General features: G+C 42.6%; 1 protein-coding gene across 1 annotated transcript; it reads right to left on the bottom strand.

Annotated features, from left to right (window-relative positions):
* Positions 1 to 697: 697 nt before the first annotated feature.
* CDO1 (cysteine dioxygenase type 1) lies at positions 698 to 12,238 on the bottom strand. The gene is made up of 5 exons (XM_086323248.1): positions 11,844 to 12,238; positions 9,112 to 9,189; positions 7,406 to 7,560; positions 2,262 to 2,431; positions 698 to 1,423 (listed from the first exon to the last, which is right to left on the bottom strand). The coding sequence occupies exons 1-5, from the start codon at positions 12,011 to 12,013 to the stop codon at positions 1,394 to 1,396; spliced, it is 603 nt and encodes a 200-aa protein (XP_086179374.1). The 5' UTR covers positions 12,014 to 12,238; the 3' UTR covers positions 698 to 1,393.
* Between the last annotated feature and the right edge of the window lie 4,141 nt (positions 12,239 to 16,379).

The raw sequence follows: 16,379 nt of genomic DNA, 5'->3' as shown, positions 1-16,379 counted from the left end.
CAGTAAACATTGATATCCTTCTCAAAAGTGAGAGGAAGCAAAGGTATACAGATGTAAATAATTCTATGAGACTCCACAATCAATGGCCTAACCAGAAGTATCTTCAAAGGAGTTTACTTTCTAATTCAGTTACAAGATAACAAAACCCAAGATATGACAGCTATTCCTAAGAAAATTGCCTAAAGTGGGCGCAGCAAACTCAAAGGCATGAGTGGGCTTTGCAGGAAACACACACAAAGGCACAGGCAAAATGGGGACTGCCACAGATCGGGGAGGTGGCCCCACCCAAGGGGCAGAGCCCAGCCGGCTAACTGCTGTCAGTGAAAAGGCAGTGCAGGTCCAGTCTTGCCAGATACTTCAAAGTCCATTCCTCCTTCCGCAAAACCCCCAGTTTTTAACTGTTGAAATCCAATTCATATATAAACACATACAGACCCCACAGACAATTTTCAGGCAAAACTGATCATGTCTATGAACTGCCCTAGGGCCAGAGACCCTTGGGTTGCTATCTCTGGCCAGTTGGTGAACACATATAAAAACCCCCAAAGGTAAGTTCCTCTTGAATGCAGTTTTCGGTCTTCTTACATTCTTATATCGTAAAAGCATCTTCTGCAGTGCATTTGGTAGTCTACCTAAATCTAAGAAGTCATGAATTATATGAAAATCTGATCAAGCTAAAGAGAAAGACAACTTTGAATTATGTTCAAACCCAACTTTATTAAAATTATTTGGCAATTCTGGCAGCAGTACAGAGTCTCTGACCACCGGATACATTAGAAATTGAGTTCATAGTTTTAGTTTGTTGTGGGTTTGGGTACACGTACTTTTTGAAATCTTCTGCCCTTCATTTAATTACCAAATGGCAAAGTGCCTTAAGTTTCTCTATCTACTACTCTATTATTTATAGAATATGAATTTGTAAAATAAGATTGGAAAAATAAAATGCACAGATTCAAAAAGTTCTCCTCAAATATTAAGAACATATAAAGTATATTGAAGACATCTACATTTAGCCTTCCAAGTAACAAGGCGGGTGGTTTGATATCTTGCTTTTATTTATTGCTAATTACAATCCAGAGACCAAAGTGTTTCCAAAAACTATAAAAACCATCATTGACATTCCTAGTGTGGTTCTGATGGGTTTAACAGGTAAAACCTGCTTGATTTGACCTTGAAAATCATAAGCCTTTTCATCTTTAGTGGGATTTTTCTTCTCTAGTAGCTCAGGGCACTATTTGCTTACTTAATGCCTTATAACTAGCATCTGCCTTATGGTAGATCTCATATTGGCCTTGCAAAGTGTATTACTGGACAGGCAAGTGGTAGCAGATCTTCCTGTCCAAGGCGGAATTCGCTGGACCTTAAAGTAAAACCTCAGAGGGCCTGGTGCCCCTTAGTTGTTCTCCAGGGATCCTGAAGTTGTCTGCAAGAAAGAAAGAAAGAAAGCAGGGTAAGATCTTTACAGGAGACATTTCTGCTTCTCTAGCAGCGTTTGAAAATTCAGTATATGGCAGTGGGGCTTCTGCTGTTTTGTTCCTGTGATAAGAGTTATCTATCTCCTGGGGATCGGAATGCAGGAAATAAAGCAGGGCAATCAGCTGAGAAAATTCTGCCCTGGCTTCTCGCAAAGGCTGTACTTTCATAAGATGGATAAGGATATTCAGTCTTCTCATGCACTGTGCATTTCTGGGCATTCCCACGACTAACTGAAGACCACTCGCCTACATGGCCCATTGGCTTCAGAGGTGGGAGACTGCCATAACGTGTCACTGTGGGTTGCCATCATACTCAGAGACAAAGCGACTTGGGAACCAGAACAGGCAAGTTTCCTTATTCACGTTACCAGAACAGGGTCTCAACTGCGCAAAGGTTAACTATGCAAGTTATTTATGCTGTCTCAGCAGATCAGACCATGAACATTAAGTCATGGCAGTGACAGATTTATCAATATAGTTCTCACTCTTATTTCCCTAATTATGATATTTTCTTTAGTTATTACTAAATTTTGAAATCTTTCAATAATCAATTCTTTCATCTAATTTAAGCTTTGTCTTTTTAATAAATGGAAGTATAGTCTCTGAAATTAAAGAAAATAAGAGAATATATAGTGGGCCTTTTCCCCAAGTTAAGGCTCATCTCATACTTCAACTTAAGAATACTTAAGATATTCAAATAATATCTAGAACAAAAAAAGAAATGTATCCATGTAATGCTGTCAACCTACAAAGCATTTAAACATAGGAGAGAGAAATTATACTTACAAATGGAGTCTTGATTCCAAATTTGCTATGGAATGTCATGATGACTTTGTTTTTATGTCCTGTTCTTTGATCAAAGGCGTGGCATGTGTCAAAAGGCGGACTATACAAGTGAAGGCTCACGGCAGGCTCTGTATGGCTAATATTCTCCACTCGATGTAAGCCAATGGAATCTAAACAATATCCAAGAGGGATGGAGAGAGGAAGGGGCTTAGATGATAGACTTAGGTAAAAGTTTTGCCAATCACCCAAGATCTTAAATCAACCAATACATATGGAATTATTAAAAATTAGTTATAACTGAAGTTCCAGTTAAAGAGTAAATGACACTCTGCTTTTTCCTGAAGACACTCTCTTGAAGTAGAAGAATTAAAAAGGCATCAACATATAAAGATAAAAGGAAAAGAAAAAAACTTCTTTAGTAAAGTAAAAAAAAAAAAACTCTTAAAAAAATTGAAAGTACAGAAGTAGACGGATGGCTTTGCAAAGGAGAGAAAGCTTAATCCTCAGTTACGCCTGGACATGACCAAGAAATAACCTGATTTATATCCTGAAACTGGCAGCACAGACACTTCCTGAAATGAAGGTAAAGACGGGCTTCAAACATAAGCAGTAGTTGAAGTCTGTCTTAAGTTTAGCCTCAAATGCTTTTCATCTTGTTTCCCTCACCTCCCCTCTAACCCTGGTAGAAGTCTGAGATTTACTTATTCTCTAGAAAGAGTACAGCAGATGAACTCAGGACTTGTGGGTACTCAGTGAAAAACTGGTGACTAAAGTGAACATTTACACATTGAGTGGTAAGATCCCCACTTTCTTCATCACAAAATTGCCAAAATGCTGCCAAATGGGAATTTCTTCTCCACATAAGAATTGGGAAGTAGTTTCTCTGAGAATCTGATCAGCTCAAGAAAAAAGTCCTGAAGATATGGCCCTTGGTTGTTCCTCAAGGAAAAGCTTTACTAGATGATCTAGAATGAAGTCCAGCTGACAAACACCATCCCTGTGTGAAAGCTTCCAATTAACTTTTGTGTCCCTGGTTTTTAAATGCTAGCACCCAGTCAAGGCCACCAGACACGTGAGCAGAGCTGCTAGTATAATAGAGGCAAGAGCAACCTGAGAAAAAGGCAACATAAAACAGACACGACTCATGAGAAGGCTTAAAAAACAAAACCAAAAACATCAGTACCCTCATAGAAATACGAGAAAGGGAGTTCCCTGGTGGCCCAGGGGTTAGGACTCAGCGCTTTCACTGTGATGAGCTGAGCTCAACGCCTGGTCAGGGAACGAAGATCCTGTAAGCCACCTGGTGCAGCCAGAGAGAGACAGAGATAAGAGGAGGATACCATCAAAAGGGCTAGAGAGTAAAAAAGAGCTTTCACAGATATAAAGAGAAGAAATAAAAATATGAATAGAAGCGCTAGAAGAAAAACCTGTAAGACTCAAGGAACAAAGGGCCAAAGACAGAACATAGGGAAGATTATAAAAAAACCCAAAACGCCAGAGGACTAGTTCAGAAGGTTTAATATCTGATCCATAGTAGTTTCAGAAACAGAAACACAACAACAGCAAAATCAAAGAAACAACTTGAGAATATTATTTTGAAGGACACGAATTCCTAGAGCATAAGGACCTCCTGAGCTCCCAGCACAATGAGTGTCATGAAACAAAGTGCATCAAAAGACACCCAGAGAGAAGGCCTCAAGAGTTCCTAGAAAGGAAAAATAGGATTCATAGAGAAAGGAACCAGGCTTTCAACGAGAAGAATGGAAACTAGAAGACAAGGGATTACCTTTATAGTTCTGAGAAAAAGCAGCTGCCAGGTCATGATTTCATAAGGGTTAGACAGAGATTTTTAGATATAAGAGGTCTCAAAAATTTATCTTCCATGTACCCTTTCTCACAGGGCCGTCGGAAGACATGTGCTACCAAAACAAGCATATGAACCCAAGAGAAAGCAGACATGAGCTCAGGAAACGAGGGGATAGGCGCCCGGAGAGAGGAAAGGGAAAGCCTGGGTGGTGTGAGGGGACCCAGGGGGAGCCCTGGCCAACCAGTCCACACTGAAGGAAGTCAAAAGGCCTGGGGGAGGTGTCTTCAAGAAGACGGAAATAAACAAAACAAAGTATTTGTATAACTATGTGGATAAAGAAATTCATATAGTAGAGAGACAGTTGGAAGGTGAATCAAGGAAGGAGTTCAGTGTGTTAGTGAGTTAGTTGTTGTTCAGTTGCTAAGTCATGTCCGAGTCTTTGTGACCCCACGAACTACAGCACACCAGGCTTCTCTGTCCCCTATGTCCTGGAGTTTGCTCAAGTTCATGTCCATTGAGTTGGTGATGCTATCCGACCATCTCATCCTCCGCCACCCTCTTCTCCTTGAAAGTGAAGTTGCTCAGTCATGCCCGACTCTTTGTGGCCCCACGGATAGTAGCCTGCACCAAGCTCCTCCATCCATGGGATTTTCAAGGCAAGAGTACTGGAGTGGGTTGCCATTTCCTTCTCCAGGGAATCTTCCCAACCCAGGGATCGAACCCAGGTCTCTCACATTGTAGACAGACGCTTTACCATCTTCTCCTTAGGGCACTTAATTTGGCCTTACGCTTTAGCATCTAGCTCCAGGAGCTTGCATGACAAAGAACAACGTAGCCCAGAAACAAAAGATTTTGGTTCTACTCCCAGTTAGACTGACTACCTTTGAACAACTCAGAACTTCCAGGATCTTCTGTCTTCCTCATTTAAAAAAATGGGGCCTAGTTCTCAGATACGCAAACCCTTCCATTTTATAGCCTAAGCTTTTATAAAACACTGGCTTAATTTTGAACAAAAGTTAAACATTCTGAAGAACTGACTGCCTTTCCCTTCCAATTGCAAGTGCATAGACCACCCAGTGCAAGCAAAGATCCCACAAAAACAGCTCACCCATTCTTTAGAAGCCCCAGATGCTCATGTCTGATCCCTGATGTGATTCCAGCAATATTATTATTATTAGTCTTTCCCTCCTTCCCTTTTTGCCAATGATATACCCTCTGTCACACTAATACCGGACCGTTCTTGGTGATACTTATGGATGCCAGCTTGTTCGAGGCAATGTCCACCTTCTGCCTATTAAGACAGGTAACTTGATTTCCGTGCCCCATTTTCCCTCTTCTTTACCCTGTGATGCATACTGCTTGATCAAGACATTCCCAGTAAACTTCTGCTGACCAAAGAAAGCTCTTACTCGAAGCTTGTCCTGGAGGCTAAGGCCCTGATCTTGCTTTACTCTTCTCTCCCTCCTATCCAAGTCTATTCTTCCCTTCCAGCTAGACCATTCCCACATAGTTTTCATTCTTTGCAATGGTTGTGCCTTCTCTCATGCTCTTTGCTGTACTTGAAACATCTTTCCTCTGATCACTATCCATATCTAGCATTCCTCCTGCATGTAAAAATCAAAGGTTAAAAGTTTGTGGCTTTTGAGTAATACGTCTACAGAAATATTTAGCTTATCTTATCCAGTATTTTGCTGGTTAGCAAAATTTCCCATAAAAATCAGAATTTCCCAGGACCTCTCTGATGGTCCACTGGTGAAGATGGTGAGCTTCCAGTACACAGGACATGGGTTCAATCCCTGGTCAGGGAAGTCCAGCATGCCATGAGATGCAGCAAAAAAAAAAAAAAAAAAAATCAGAATGTCCCACTTCTATGGAAAAAAGCCAGGATGATCTCACTGGAGCTGCAGTCATGTTGTCCCTTTAGACAGGACCGCTTGCACACCAATTCCCACAGTCTCTTGCATTGAAGACCCTTGAAAAAATTCTTAAGTGTTCTCCAAGATCTAATGTAGCTTCATAATGACTGTGATTCTAGCGGAAAGTAATTATTCTGAAAGGCTTTAGCTTTATTGTGAAGAGTACTGGTGATCTTGTTCTTGGGAGTCTCGTGTGCGTGCTATTTATGTGTGTGCTAAATCACTTCAGTCGTGTCTGACTCTGTGCGACCCTATGGACTGTAGCCCGCCAGGCTCCTCTGTCCATGTGATTCTCCAGGAAAGAATACTGGAGAGGGTTGCCACACACTCCTCCAAGGGATGTTCTTGACCCAGGGATTGAACCCACATCTCTTATGTCTCCTGCATTGGCAGGCAGTTTCTTTAGTGCCACTCAGGAAGTCCACCTCAAATAAGAGTTTCCTGCCACTTGAGGAACTAACCCCCTCGTGTTATGTGAATGGGGGAAAAGTTCCTACACAATCTGACCTTTGTAAGTGACTTGCATTCTTAAACTAATGGACAAAATTAAGCTACGTACCAAGGCCAATACTTAACTTGAAGATTTAAGAAGAAAGAACCTGCTTTTCCAGAAAAACCTCTGTAATACTTTATTTTAGATAAGTGGGATAGCATCCCAACTAAGAGTGTGGGCTTTGGCATCAAATTCTTTGGGTTAAAATCCTGAGTGACCTTAATCTTCCTATGTGTTGGCAATTTCATCTGTAAATGGGAATAAAAAAGTTATCTCACAGAAGCTTTGAGGAGCTTTTTGCGGTTACTAAGCCCTTTAGGAACACAGATGTTAATCATTGCCTCTACTGAAGAGCATTCAGCTCTCCCATATTACATTCAGGAGAAAGAATGAACTGTCAGAGATCTAGAAATCATTGCTAAATAATGTGCTTCATAAAGTTTCTCCTGAGAATACTCTTTGGAAGTAAGCTGTATGCACTTTAGGAAAACAGGGACTAGCTAGCATTCTTAATCACTTCCAGAACATTTCTTTCCATTTTCTAACCAAAGACGAATACTTCCAACTTGGCCTCTCACCTTTATTAAAAGACTCTCCTTATGTAAATTCCTATTTGATTCTAACTGTCCTAAGACTTGGTAGGTAAATGACTCTTCAATGGATGCTAGCCTGCATGCATATGTTTTTAATAAGTGATTCCCATCCACACATGGGGATGGTTTAGTTACTCAGTCGTGTCCAACTCTTGGCAAGCATCCACATGCAAAGCTTTAAGAAAAGAAAGCAAAACCCACTTTTAGGTTACTTCCTAAGCAGATGAGATCATGCCTCCAGGATCCATGCTCTACTGCACAAATGTAAGAGAGCAATATTTCAGATGGGTGTGCAAGGTTTTCCCCACTTGTTAGAAAAATGTATTGGATGTTACCATTGATGTAGGCACACTGGTTTTCCCTCAAGATTCTTTCAGACTTCTTGATCATCTCATTGGATTTCTTGTCAGGCCAGGCAAACAATGTCTCCTTTAGATTTCCCTGCAGCATCTTCAGAAAGCAGTGGGAGTCGGTGTGATCATGGATACTGCTATATTTACACAAAACAGCAATGGAACTCAGTAGATGAACTCAGACCCAACAGTCTGTCCAGAGCTTACAGCTGTAACTGTCAGTAGGGCGTCTCCCAGGCCAATATCCACTTCAGCTGGATTTTTAAATGTCATCAGTTTATAATTCAACATTGTTCAGGGCAAAGTAATACAACACTATATTTTCCATGCTGATGCATATAAGAGGTATAGTTTTGATCCATAACCCTACTGAAGAATAGTTCACTTTTTAAAACCCTGTTGTAAAACTACTTTGATAACAGAAACACAAAACCAGTAACCATTTATCTTTTCCAAGATACAGCTTTTAATAACTCAATTAAGCTGGGTTAGAACTTGATTTAAAAACTACATTAGAGTAATTGTATAAAGGATAATAACGATAATAACTGTAATAACGGCATCATATTGAGAAGGCTGAAGGTCATGTGTTTTCCTCCTCAGGCTTTTCTCTCTTTCCTCTGGAGGACAAAAGTATGAACGTGTGTGCTACCCACTGAAAACTACACTGTAAAGTAAATAAAATGTTACCATTTTATAGACTTAGAGTACCCTACCTGTGATTGCTTCCCAATATTGATGAGAGAATAAAAAAGCAAACTGGATTTGCGGAAAGAGTTTATTCCTGTAAAGAGTATTTAAGTTTATTAAGTAGTATTAGCTATAGGGTTGATTAAAAGGTATGAATTTGTATACACTACAGCATTTATTTCGTATGTTGAATTCTGTTAACCCATAAATGTACCATAAGAACTTGCTTCCTAAGTCACAGAGCGTCATCCTACTCCTAAACATATAATCTGCTTTCAAAAAATTTTGAGAGGATGAAAACAACTTCACTCTAGATAGATTAGTAAATGCACTGTATAAACCTAAGTTTCCAAAATCTTATAAATTCATGTTTTCTTTTTTGTACCAAAAATGGGTCTGGATTATTGTTTGTTTGTTTTACCATTTTCAAAAGACTGAGGAGGACCTGCTTAAAGAGGTAATCATACTTGACTGGTAGTAAGACTTGCAAATACATAAGCGGAAAAATGAGGAAATACATGAGGAAAAATTACAGAACCAAGAATTGGTATTAGTCTAAGTTACCTTATCTACATAGAAAGAAAAGAAACAATCAGCTTGAAGTAGAAAGAAATTTTCCACATTGCTTTTCTAGTCTCACATCTGGATGCTTTGGTCTTTGGCCCGACAATTGTTTACACACTTCAAAGCACCACAAAGGTCAAGTTTTAGCATAATTCCATAGAAAGTTTAACTCCAGAGAACACAGAGGTTAAATTAAGCTGGTTACTTCCCACCACCTCCTTTGATTTACCATTCATTTGAGGCGCAGGTCTCTCATACATGGTGTATGCTAAACCGCTCATGCTAATTCCCATGAGGAGTTTTGCTGGGGTCAGGGAGCACTGTGAGCAATTTGGGATGCATTAGTGCTCACAGACACGTGGCCACTCCGCACGGCGCTTTTCATATGCTGGACCAAACACTGTAATAAATACCCAAACGAGCAGTTGTCTTACCTGCCATGTCCTTCACCCCAGCATAGAATCATGAGATTAAACTTTCCATTTCCTTGATCCACAAGATTTCGAGTATACCTAAAAAGAACATATCAGAAGTTTGAATTTGTTTGATGAGACAAGCACTGGGAGAAAAATGTCATACAGTATCATTAATTTACAAATGCTAATGTTTTTAACCTCTCAGCAACTTTAAATGTGGTTGTCTAGTTAGACATTGAGCACAAATGAAAACAAATATTTTTCTATGGTTCATTTTAGACATTTTTGTATTTTGAATCACTGTTCACAGCTGCTCAGTTTCAATCAGTGCAATGAAAAAGGTAACAAAAAAAAATCAAATTCCTTGATTTTTCATGTGACAGCCTCAAACTGATAAAAAAAGTTTCTCACAGAAAGCATTTTCAAAGTACATTACTGCTCTAAGCAAGAATGCTATTATCTTTTTTTCTCCTCCCTGTAGCTACACCAGAATTTGAGAAACAAGGTTTTATTAAATAGCTGTTCTGGAACTCTCCTTAGTTTTACTACAGCCAAGACACAAACGACATCCACATTCAAAAGCATCATAATGAAAAATCCTCCACAGAGGGACCTAAGTACCAGGACAAAAGTCTCTATACTTGTGAAGTAAAATAATACCCTAAACCTTTTACAGTGAAGAGAAATTAGCAATTGGCCTCCAAAAATCTCAAACCAAAACAAGCCCACCCACACCACCCCACCTCAAAAAATCAACTTTAAAGTTTCTGTTGGTCTAGTGGGTTCTCTTGACGCCATCTAATTAACAAAGTTAGGTAATTAAGACATTTATTTAAACTCATTTTTAAGGAAAGGACTCTATCGCATTTTGTTTGTTCACACGGTCATCTGCTCACTGCGCCCCACACACCCCCCTCCTCCCCTCGGCTGGAGGCCAGGTGCTGGCAGAGCAGGATCTCTGAGATTGATTAGTGGATTAGAGGACAGTTATCCTCACTTCGCAGCCCTTTATGATCTGCGAGGGGCCGTGCACATCGCCCGCGACCCTGGGAAACGGTTTCTGTACTAGGGATCCCATTCTTCCATCAGTCCTAGGGTCCTCCTCTTGCTGGGGCTTCTTCAGGAGAATTTACTGCCTGGCACTTAACTCGGTGTTGTTTCTTCTACACTGGCCTTCCCAAGGCCAGAGATCAGACTCCTTCCCTGTACTGGGACACTTGATACATGCACAAAATATGATGGCGTTGATTTCTGTTCTCCCATCTCCCTCCCTCCTCCAACTGCAGGACTGCACCCATTATCTTACTGAGGGGTGCTTCAGAAACCCGTGGAATAGGTCAATCCAAAGGTATCAAGTGGTTTCGAGCTTGTCTATCAAGGTAAATTCAAGGCCTTGGAAATGCCCTTGTTCTACAGATTAAAAGCTCTTACAAGCTACCCTGGTTAACTGATTTCATTTGGTCAATAAAAAAATCTAGGTAGAAGAAAGCTATGATGGCACGTTATGTTCATAGGAAGTTTAGTAGTGGTTTAGTGTAGGCTCGGGAACAAGAATGCTAATTTGAATCCTGGACATTAGTTCTTATGCAGGTAATCCAACCCTCTCATTACCTACTCCTCCTCCCCTGTAAAATAGGGATAAGAGCCGCAACTATGTCACAGAACCGTTGTGAGGTAGCTCCTGTTAGCTCACGTGTCAAGTCATGGGAAGAGTACCAGAGCCCTCCCTACCCTCAACACTACCAACCATTATGACCGGAGCGCTGGCTACCCTTCGGAAAAAGCAATCCTCAGTCTTCCGGGTGATTAAATTTTACTTCTCTCCCCAGAGGATTTGTAGTGCTTCACGTTTCAATTTTACTTAATCTCCAAGCCAGGGCTGCAATGAGCACCCACCCCGTTCATCTCACTCTAGCACAGCTGAGGAGCGAGGGGTCTTCAATTTACATTCCAGACTCTCAGATCTAAAGGATAAGAAACAGTATATTGCTTGGGGGATGAAAGAGAAGCACTCATTTGAGAACCAAACAGTGGGTTTAAATAAACCCGCAGTCGGGGGAGACAAATTGCTTTGAGAGAAGGATCAGCATAGACTGAAAAACAGCAGCTGACACCCCCAGGTAGTTATTTTATATTAGCAAAAACGCTTGCCGGCGGACGCCTGGTTGCAGGCGACCGAGGGAGAAGTGCGAGAATTCCTGTCGCTTAATTGTGTCTGCCACAGTCACCCCTTTCTCCGGGCCGCTGTTGGACCTTCTAGGAGCGCCCCGGGTTAGTCCAGCCAGTCCGAGCCTGAGGGCGTCCAGCCCCCACGGGCTTCCCGCATCTCCTCCGCGGACTAGGCGAGCGAAGGCTCCAGAGCGGGGTGGGGGGCGGGCGGAGGGCTGCTGCTTTGGACGCCAGGGTTGGGAGGACTGGCTGTTCGGAAGCCGAGGGGTTTATCAACGAGAAGAGAACAGAAAACTTGCAGCCGCGCGGTCCCTGTCGCCCCCCCGGGAGCCTGTCGCAGTCTCGGGCCAGTGGGACCCAGCTTCGGCCCAAAGCGCCGAGCGCAGCCCCAGGGCTCGCGGGCATGGTGGCGCGGCGCTGGGGTGCGGGAGCCGGCTGGGAGCACAGCGAGGGTGGGCGCGGCGGGAGCCCGGCCGCCTGAGCTCTCCGGCGGTGGAACCCCCCTCCTCCCGTGCTGTCCGCCGTTGGGCCGGGAGGCCGGCGCCGCGGAGCCTCGGAGAGCCGGGCGAGAGCGCGCTCACCTGTACTGGTCGAACTTGGCGTACACTGCCCACTCGGCGGGGTTGCTCTCATAGGCTTCCATGACGGCCTGCACTTCCTCCACGTTGATCTCCTCGCCGGCGAAGAGCTGGTGCAGGACGCGGATCAGATCGGCCAGGGTGCGGGGCTTTAGCACCTCGGTCCGCTCCATCCCCCGAGTAACTGGCGGCACGCGTCTCGCTGCTGGGCTGCGATGGAGGAGGAACTGAGCGAGCCGAGGAGCCGGAGGCGAGAGTTCCTAGGCGCCGGCTAGACAGTTACACGCGACACAAAGCCCCCGAATGCACGAGGGCCACGGCGTAAAGAAGCCCGTGCCAAGATACCCGCCCTGGCGGGTCTGGGTACGCGCTGCGCACACAAATCGGGACCAAACCTTGTAGGTTCAGCCTCCCAGGGCCCTTTTAAAGCTCTCGGAGTCGGCGGGAATGTACCAACGTCTCTCGGGGTGTGGGGAGAAGCGGGAAGCTACCTGAGAAGGGTGCTTAGAGCGGCGAGAACGTGTGCGGGTAAGGCCCATGCAAACGACCCCGGCTCCCTCGGCAGCCTCGTCCTGGCGGAACGCTGTCGTCGCCGGTCCCAGCGCTTGGGGTGGGATTCGCGCAGTCTCTCCCCCCCGGAGCAGGGCGCCTTTTGGCAGCCCATCCATACCCTTCTCCCCCGCCCAGCTCCCTGAGGCTCCGCTCTGCAGCCTCGGTTCACAATGCTAGGACGTCGACAGAAGGGGTCTGGAGAAGGGGAGGACGACGGGGAGGAAGAAACGGGAAAGAAAGGGGGTTTTCTTCCAAATGGAGCCGAGGGATTCTGAACAGTTCGCAAAGGTTGAGGAGGGATTGCACACCTAAGGCTGGAGAGCTACTGTTCTGCCGATTAAAACCATCGATAATGTGCTCCAAGGCTAGGTGAAAATAAATCAAAATCTTCTTTAAAAAATTTTGAATGTGTTGTACTTTAAATTACAGTTTGACAAGGGAGGCTTGTGTCTAGAGCAACCTAGTGAAACAAAAGAAGGCCGGGTATCCCTCTGATTTTTAAAATAAAACAGTTCCTTAAAAATAATGTATTCAATGCAAAGACCTGATGTTTCAAGTCAAAGAAATTTAAAGCATTCTAGTTACTTAAATCTCTCAATTTTAGGCTTGTGCTTGAAGGATACTACTACTGGTACTTGTTTGTACCAGTAATACACACAAGAAAATGCATTTCTATGTTGTGCGTAGCACACAGCAAGCTTTGAGATGAACAGAAATTAGGTATGAATGAAAATAAAAGTGAAGGACAGAAGAAATGCCAGTAGAGAATCCTTCTTTCTCACTATAGACAGATTGGGGTTTATTTAAGGTCTAGACTTCTGGAAGACTGGTTTGTTTTTCCTAGATTTTGCTCCAAGGTATTTATATGTATGCTGCTGCTGCTGCTAAGTCGCTTCAGTCGTGTCCGACTCTGTGCGACCCCATAGATAGCAGCCCACCAGGCTCCACCGTCCCTGGGATTCTCCAGGCAAGAATACTGGAGTGGGTTGCCATTTCCTTCTCCAATGCATGAAAGTGGAAAGTGAAAGTGAAGTCGCTCAGTTGTGTCTGACTCTTAGCGACCCCATGGACTGCAGCCCACCAGGCTCCTCTGTCCATGGGATTTTCCAGGCAAGAGTACTGGAGTGGGGTGCCATATATACATATGTATGAATATCTGTATATATTGTATACGTTAGTACTCCAGAAGCCAACCTTTTGTGGTGTGTGTTGCAGAGGTGGTTAAAGAATTATAGGACAAAGTATTAAAAACTTGTAGCCTTTTGATCTCAAAATTTTTTATTCTCGTGTTTCCTGTTGTTGTTCAGTTACCAAGTCCTACTCTTTGCAAGCCCATGAAATGCAGCACACCAGGCTTCCCTGTCCCTCACTATCTTCCCGAGTTTGCTCAAACTCATGTCCATTGAATTGATGATGCTATCCAACCATCTCATCCTCTGTTGCCCCCTTCTCTTGCCCTCAATCTTTCCCAGTATCAGGGTCTTTTCCAATCAGTCAGTTCTTCGCATCAGGTGGCCAAAGTATTGGAGCTTCGGCTTCAGCATCAGTCCTTCCAATGAATATTCAGGGTTGCTTTCCTTTAGGATTGACTGGTTTGATCTCCTTGCAGTCCAGGGGACTCTCTCAAGAGTCTTCTCTACCACCACAATTCTAAAGCATCAATTCTTTGGCGCTCAGCCTTCTTTATGGTCCAACTCTCACATCCTTACACAACTACTGGAAAACACATAGCTTTGACTATACGGACCTTTGTTGGCAAAGTGATGTCTCTTCCAAGGAGCATGTGTCTTTTAATTTCATGGCAGCAGTCATTGTCTGCAGTGATTTGGAAGCCCAAGAAAGTGAAATCTGTCACTGTTTCCACTTTTCCCGTTTCTATTTGCCATGAAGTGATGGGATCAGATGCCATAATCTTAGTTTTTGCATGTTTAGTTTTAAGTCAGCTTTTTCGCTCTCTTTCACCCTCATCAAGAGGCTCTTTACTTGCTCTTCACTTTCTGCCATTAGAGTGGTATCATCTGCATATCTGAGGTTGTTGATATTTCTCCCAGCAATCTTGATTCCAGCTTATGCTTCATCCAGCCCAGCCTTTCACATGATATACTCTGTATATGTTAAATAAGCAGGGTGACAATATACAGCCTTGAAATACTCCTTTCCCAATTTTGAACCAGTCCATTGTTCCATGTCCAGTTCTGTTGCTTCTTGACCTGTATACAGGTTTCTCAGGAGACAGGTAAGGTGGTCTGGTATTCCCATCTCCTTTAAGAATTTTCCACATTTTGTTGTAACCTACACAGTCAAAAGCTTTAGCATAGTCAAAGAAGCAGAAATAGATTTTTTTTTTTTTAATTCCCTTGCTTTTCCTATGATCCAATGGATGTTGGCAATTTGACCTCTGGTTCTTCTGACTTTTCTAAATCCAGCTTGTACATCTGGAAGTTCTTGGTTCACGTACTGTTGAAACCTACCTTGAAGGATTTTGAGGATTACCTTGCTAGTATGTGAAATGGGTGCAATTGTATGGTAGTTTGAACATTCTTTGGCATTGCCTTTCTTTGGGATTGGAATGAAAATTGACCTTTTCCAGTCCTGTGGCTATTACTGAATTTCCTGTTGTCTCTTCATTACTGAGTACCTCATTTCAGCCATTTTAACTCACAAATATTGGGAATGAAAAACAAAAATCAGATACGAGCTTAACTTTCCTGCATTTCATAGTGGATTACACTTCCCTAAATTTTTCAGACAGTATTTCTTTTTCTAGCTCCTCTTGACATTCAGAGACCTCAAGGATATATATATATACACATATATATATACACATATATATGTATACATATGTGTGTGTATATACATATGTATATATAAAATATTATATGTATCTATAATCAAGGATCTATGTAATATAGCTATATCCACACATTCATACTCATTGCCTCTCTAAACTCTCCCCCCAAAATCACGATTGATCCCCTCTATGTGGATGTCTCCTACATCTCTCTAAGCGTACACACTGAGAGCAATCTCTAACACCTTTTAGTACCACAAATGAAATATACCATATTTAAAACACCTTTCAAACATGGTTTTCATTTCCTGGAGGTTCTATTTCCACAATGAGGCTACCAAAGTTCAAGAACCTCATCCACCACTGCCTACTCTTTCCAACTTCATTCTCAATTCAGTTCAGTCGCGTCTGACTTTGTTTCCCAGCATCAGGGTCTTTTCCCGTGAGTCAGTTCTCTGCATCAGGTAGCCAAAGTATTGGAGTTTGGGCTTCAGCATCAGTCCTTTCAATGAATATTCAGGGCTGATTTCCTTTAGGATTGACTGGTTTGACCTCATTGCTTCATTCTCAAGCCTTTTCAACCAATAGATAACTTTTAAAATCCCCAGAATATCTTTTATGGTTTCCCACCTATTTCTATTGCTACTCCACTTGGTCAAGCCTCTACTATAATTTTGGGTGGATTATTGTGCTGGCCTTTCCCACTGTGGACCCCTTATTATACACACTAACTATCCTTTAAACTCCAGACTGATGATGTCTCCTGGTCAGAACCTTTCAGTAACTCTTTATTTTCTACACACTAGGTTTGTCAGTCTGGCACTTAAAATGCTCCATGTCCTGGTTCTACAATATCTTTTTCATCTTTCACCTTTACTTTTCTCATTTTCCAGCCAGATTGTATTAGTTAGTATGTCTTGTGGTTACCAAATCCATTCTTCTGCTTAAGCTTTTCCTTCTGCCTAGATACTAGAAAGACATTTTAATATGTCCAAATCCTACTTAAGGTCTTAGCTCAAATGCTTTCTTCTCATGTCTCCTCTTGAACAACTAGAGCAATAATCAGTATCTTTCTTATGGTACTTACCACCCTGTAGCAGGTATCTGTAGTTACTTATGTGGATTATTTTGACAATGAGAACCTTTGGGATACACTTCAATTACATGTTATTTTTGTATCCTCGCCTCTGTGCCTA

The sequence above is a fragment of the Bos grunniens genome, chromosome 10 (genome assembly GCF_055505025.1).
Source record: "Bos grunniens cultivar Pamir isolate PY7600 chromosome 10, Bosgru_T2T1.0, whole genome shotgun sequence".
Classification (NCBI taxonomy): Eukaryota; Metazoa; Chordata; class Mammalia; order Artiodactyla; family Bovidae; genus Bos; species Bos grunniens.
Note: the sequence above shows the minus strand (reverse complement) of the source record. Positions and strands in the feature narration are given on the sequence as shown.

Bases quoted from the DNA above. Each gene is read 5' to 3' on its own strand.
- CDO1 (XM_086323248.1), bottom strand. From the start codon at position 12,013: ATGGAGCGGACCGAGGTGCTAAAGCCCCGCACCCTGGCCGATCTGATC. The intron at 9,190-11,843 runs GTGAGCGCGCTC...TGTTCTTTTTAG, and splicing joins GCCAAGTTCGACCAGTACAG to GTATACTCGAAATCTTGTGG. The intron at 1,424-2,261 runs GTAAGTATAATT...TCTTTCTTGCAG, and splicing joins TTGGAATCAAGACTCCATTT to ACAACTTCAGGATCCCTGGA.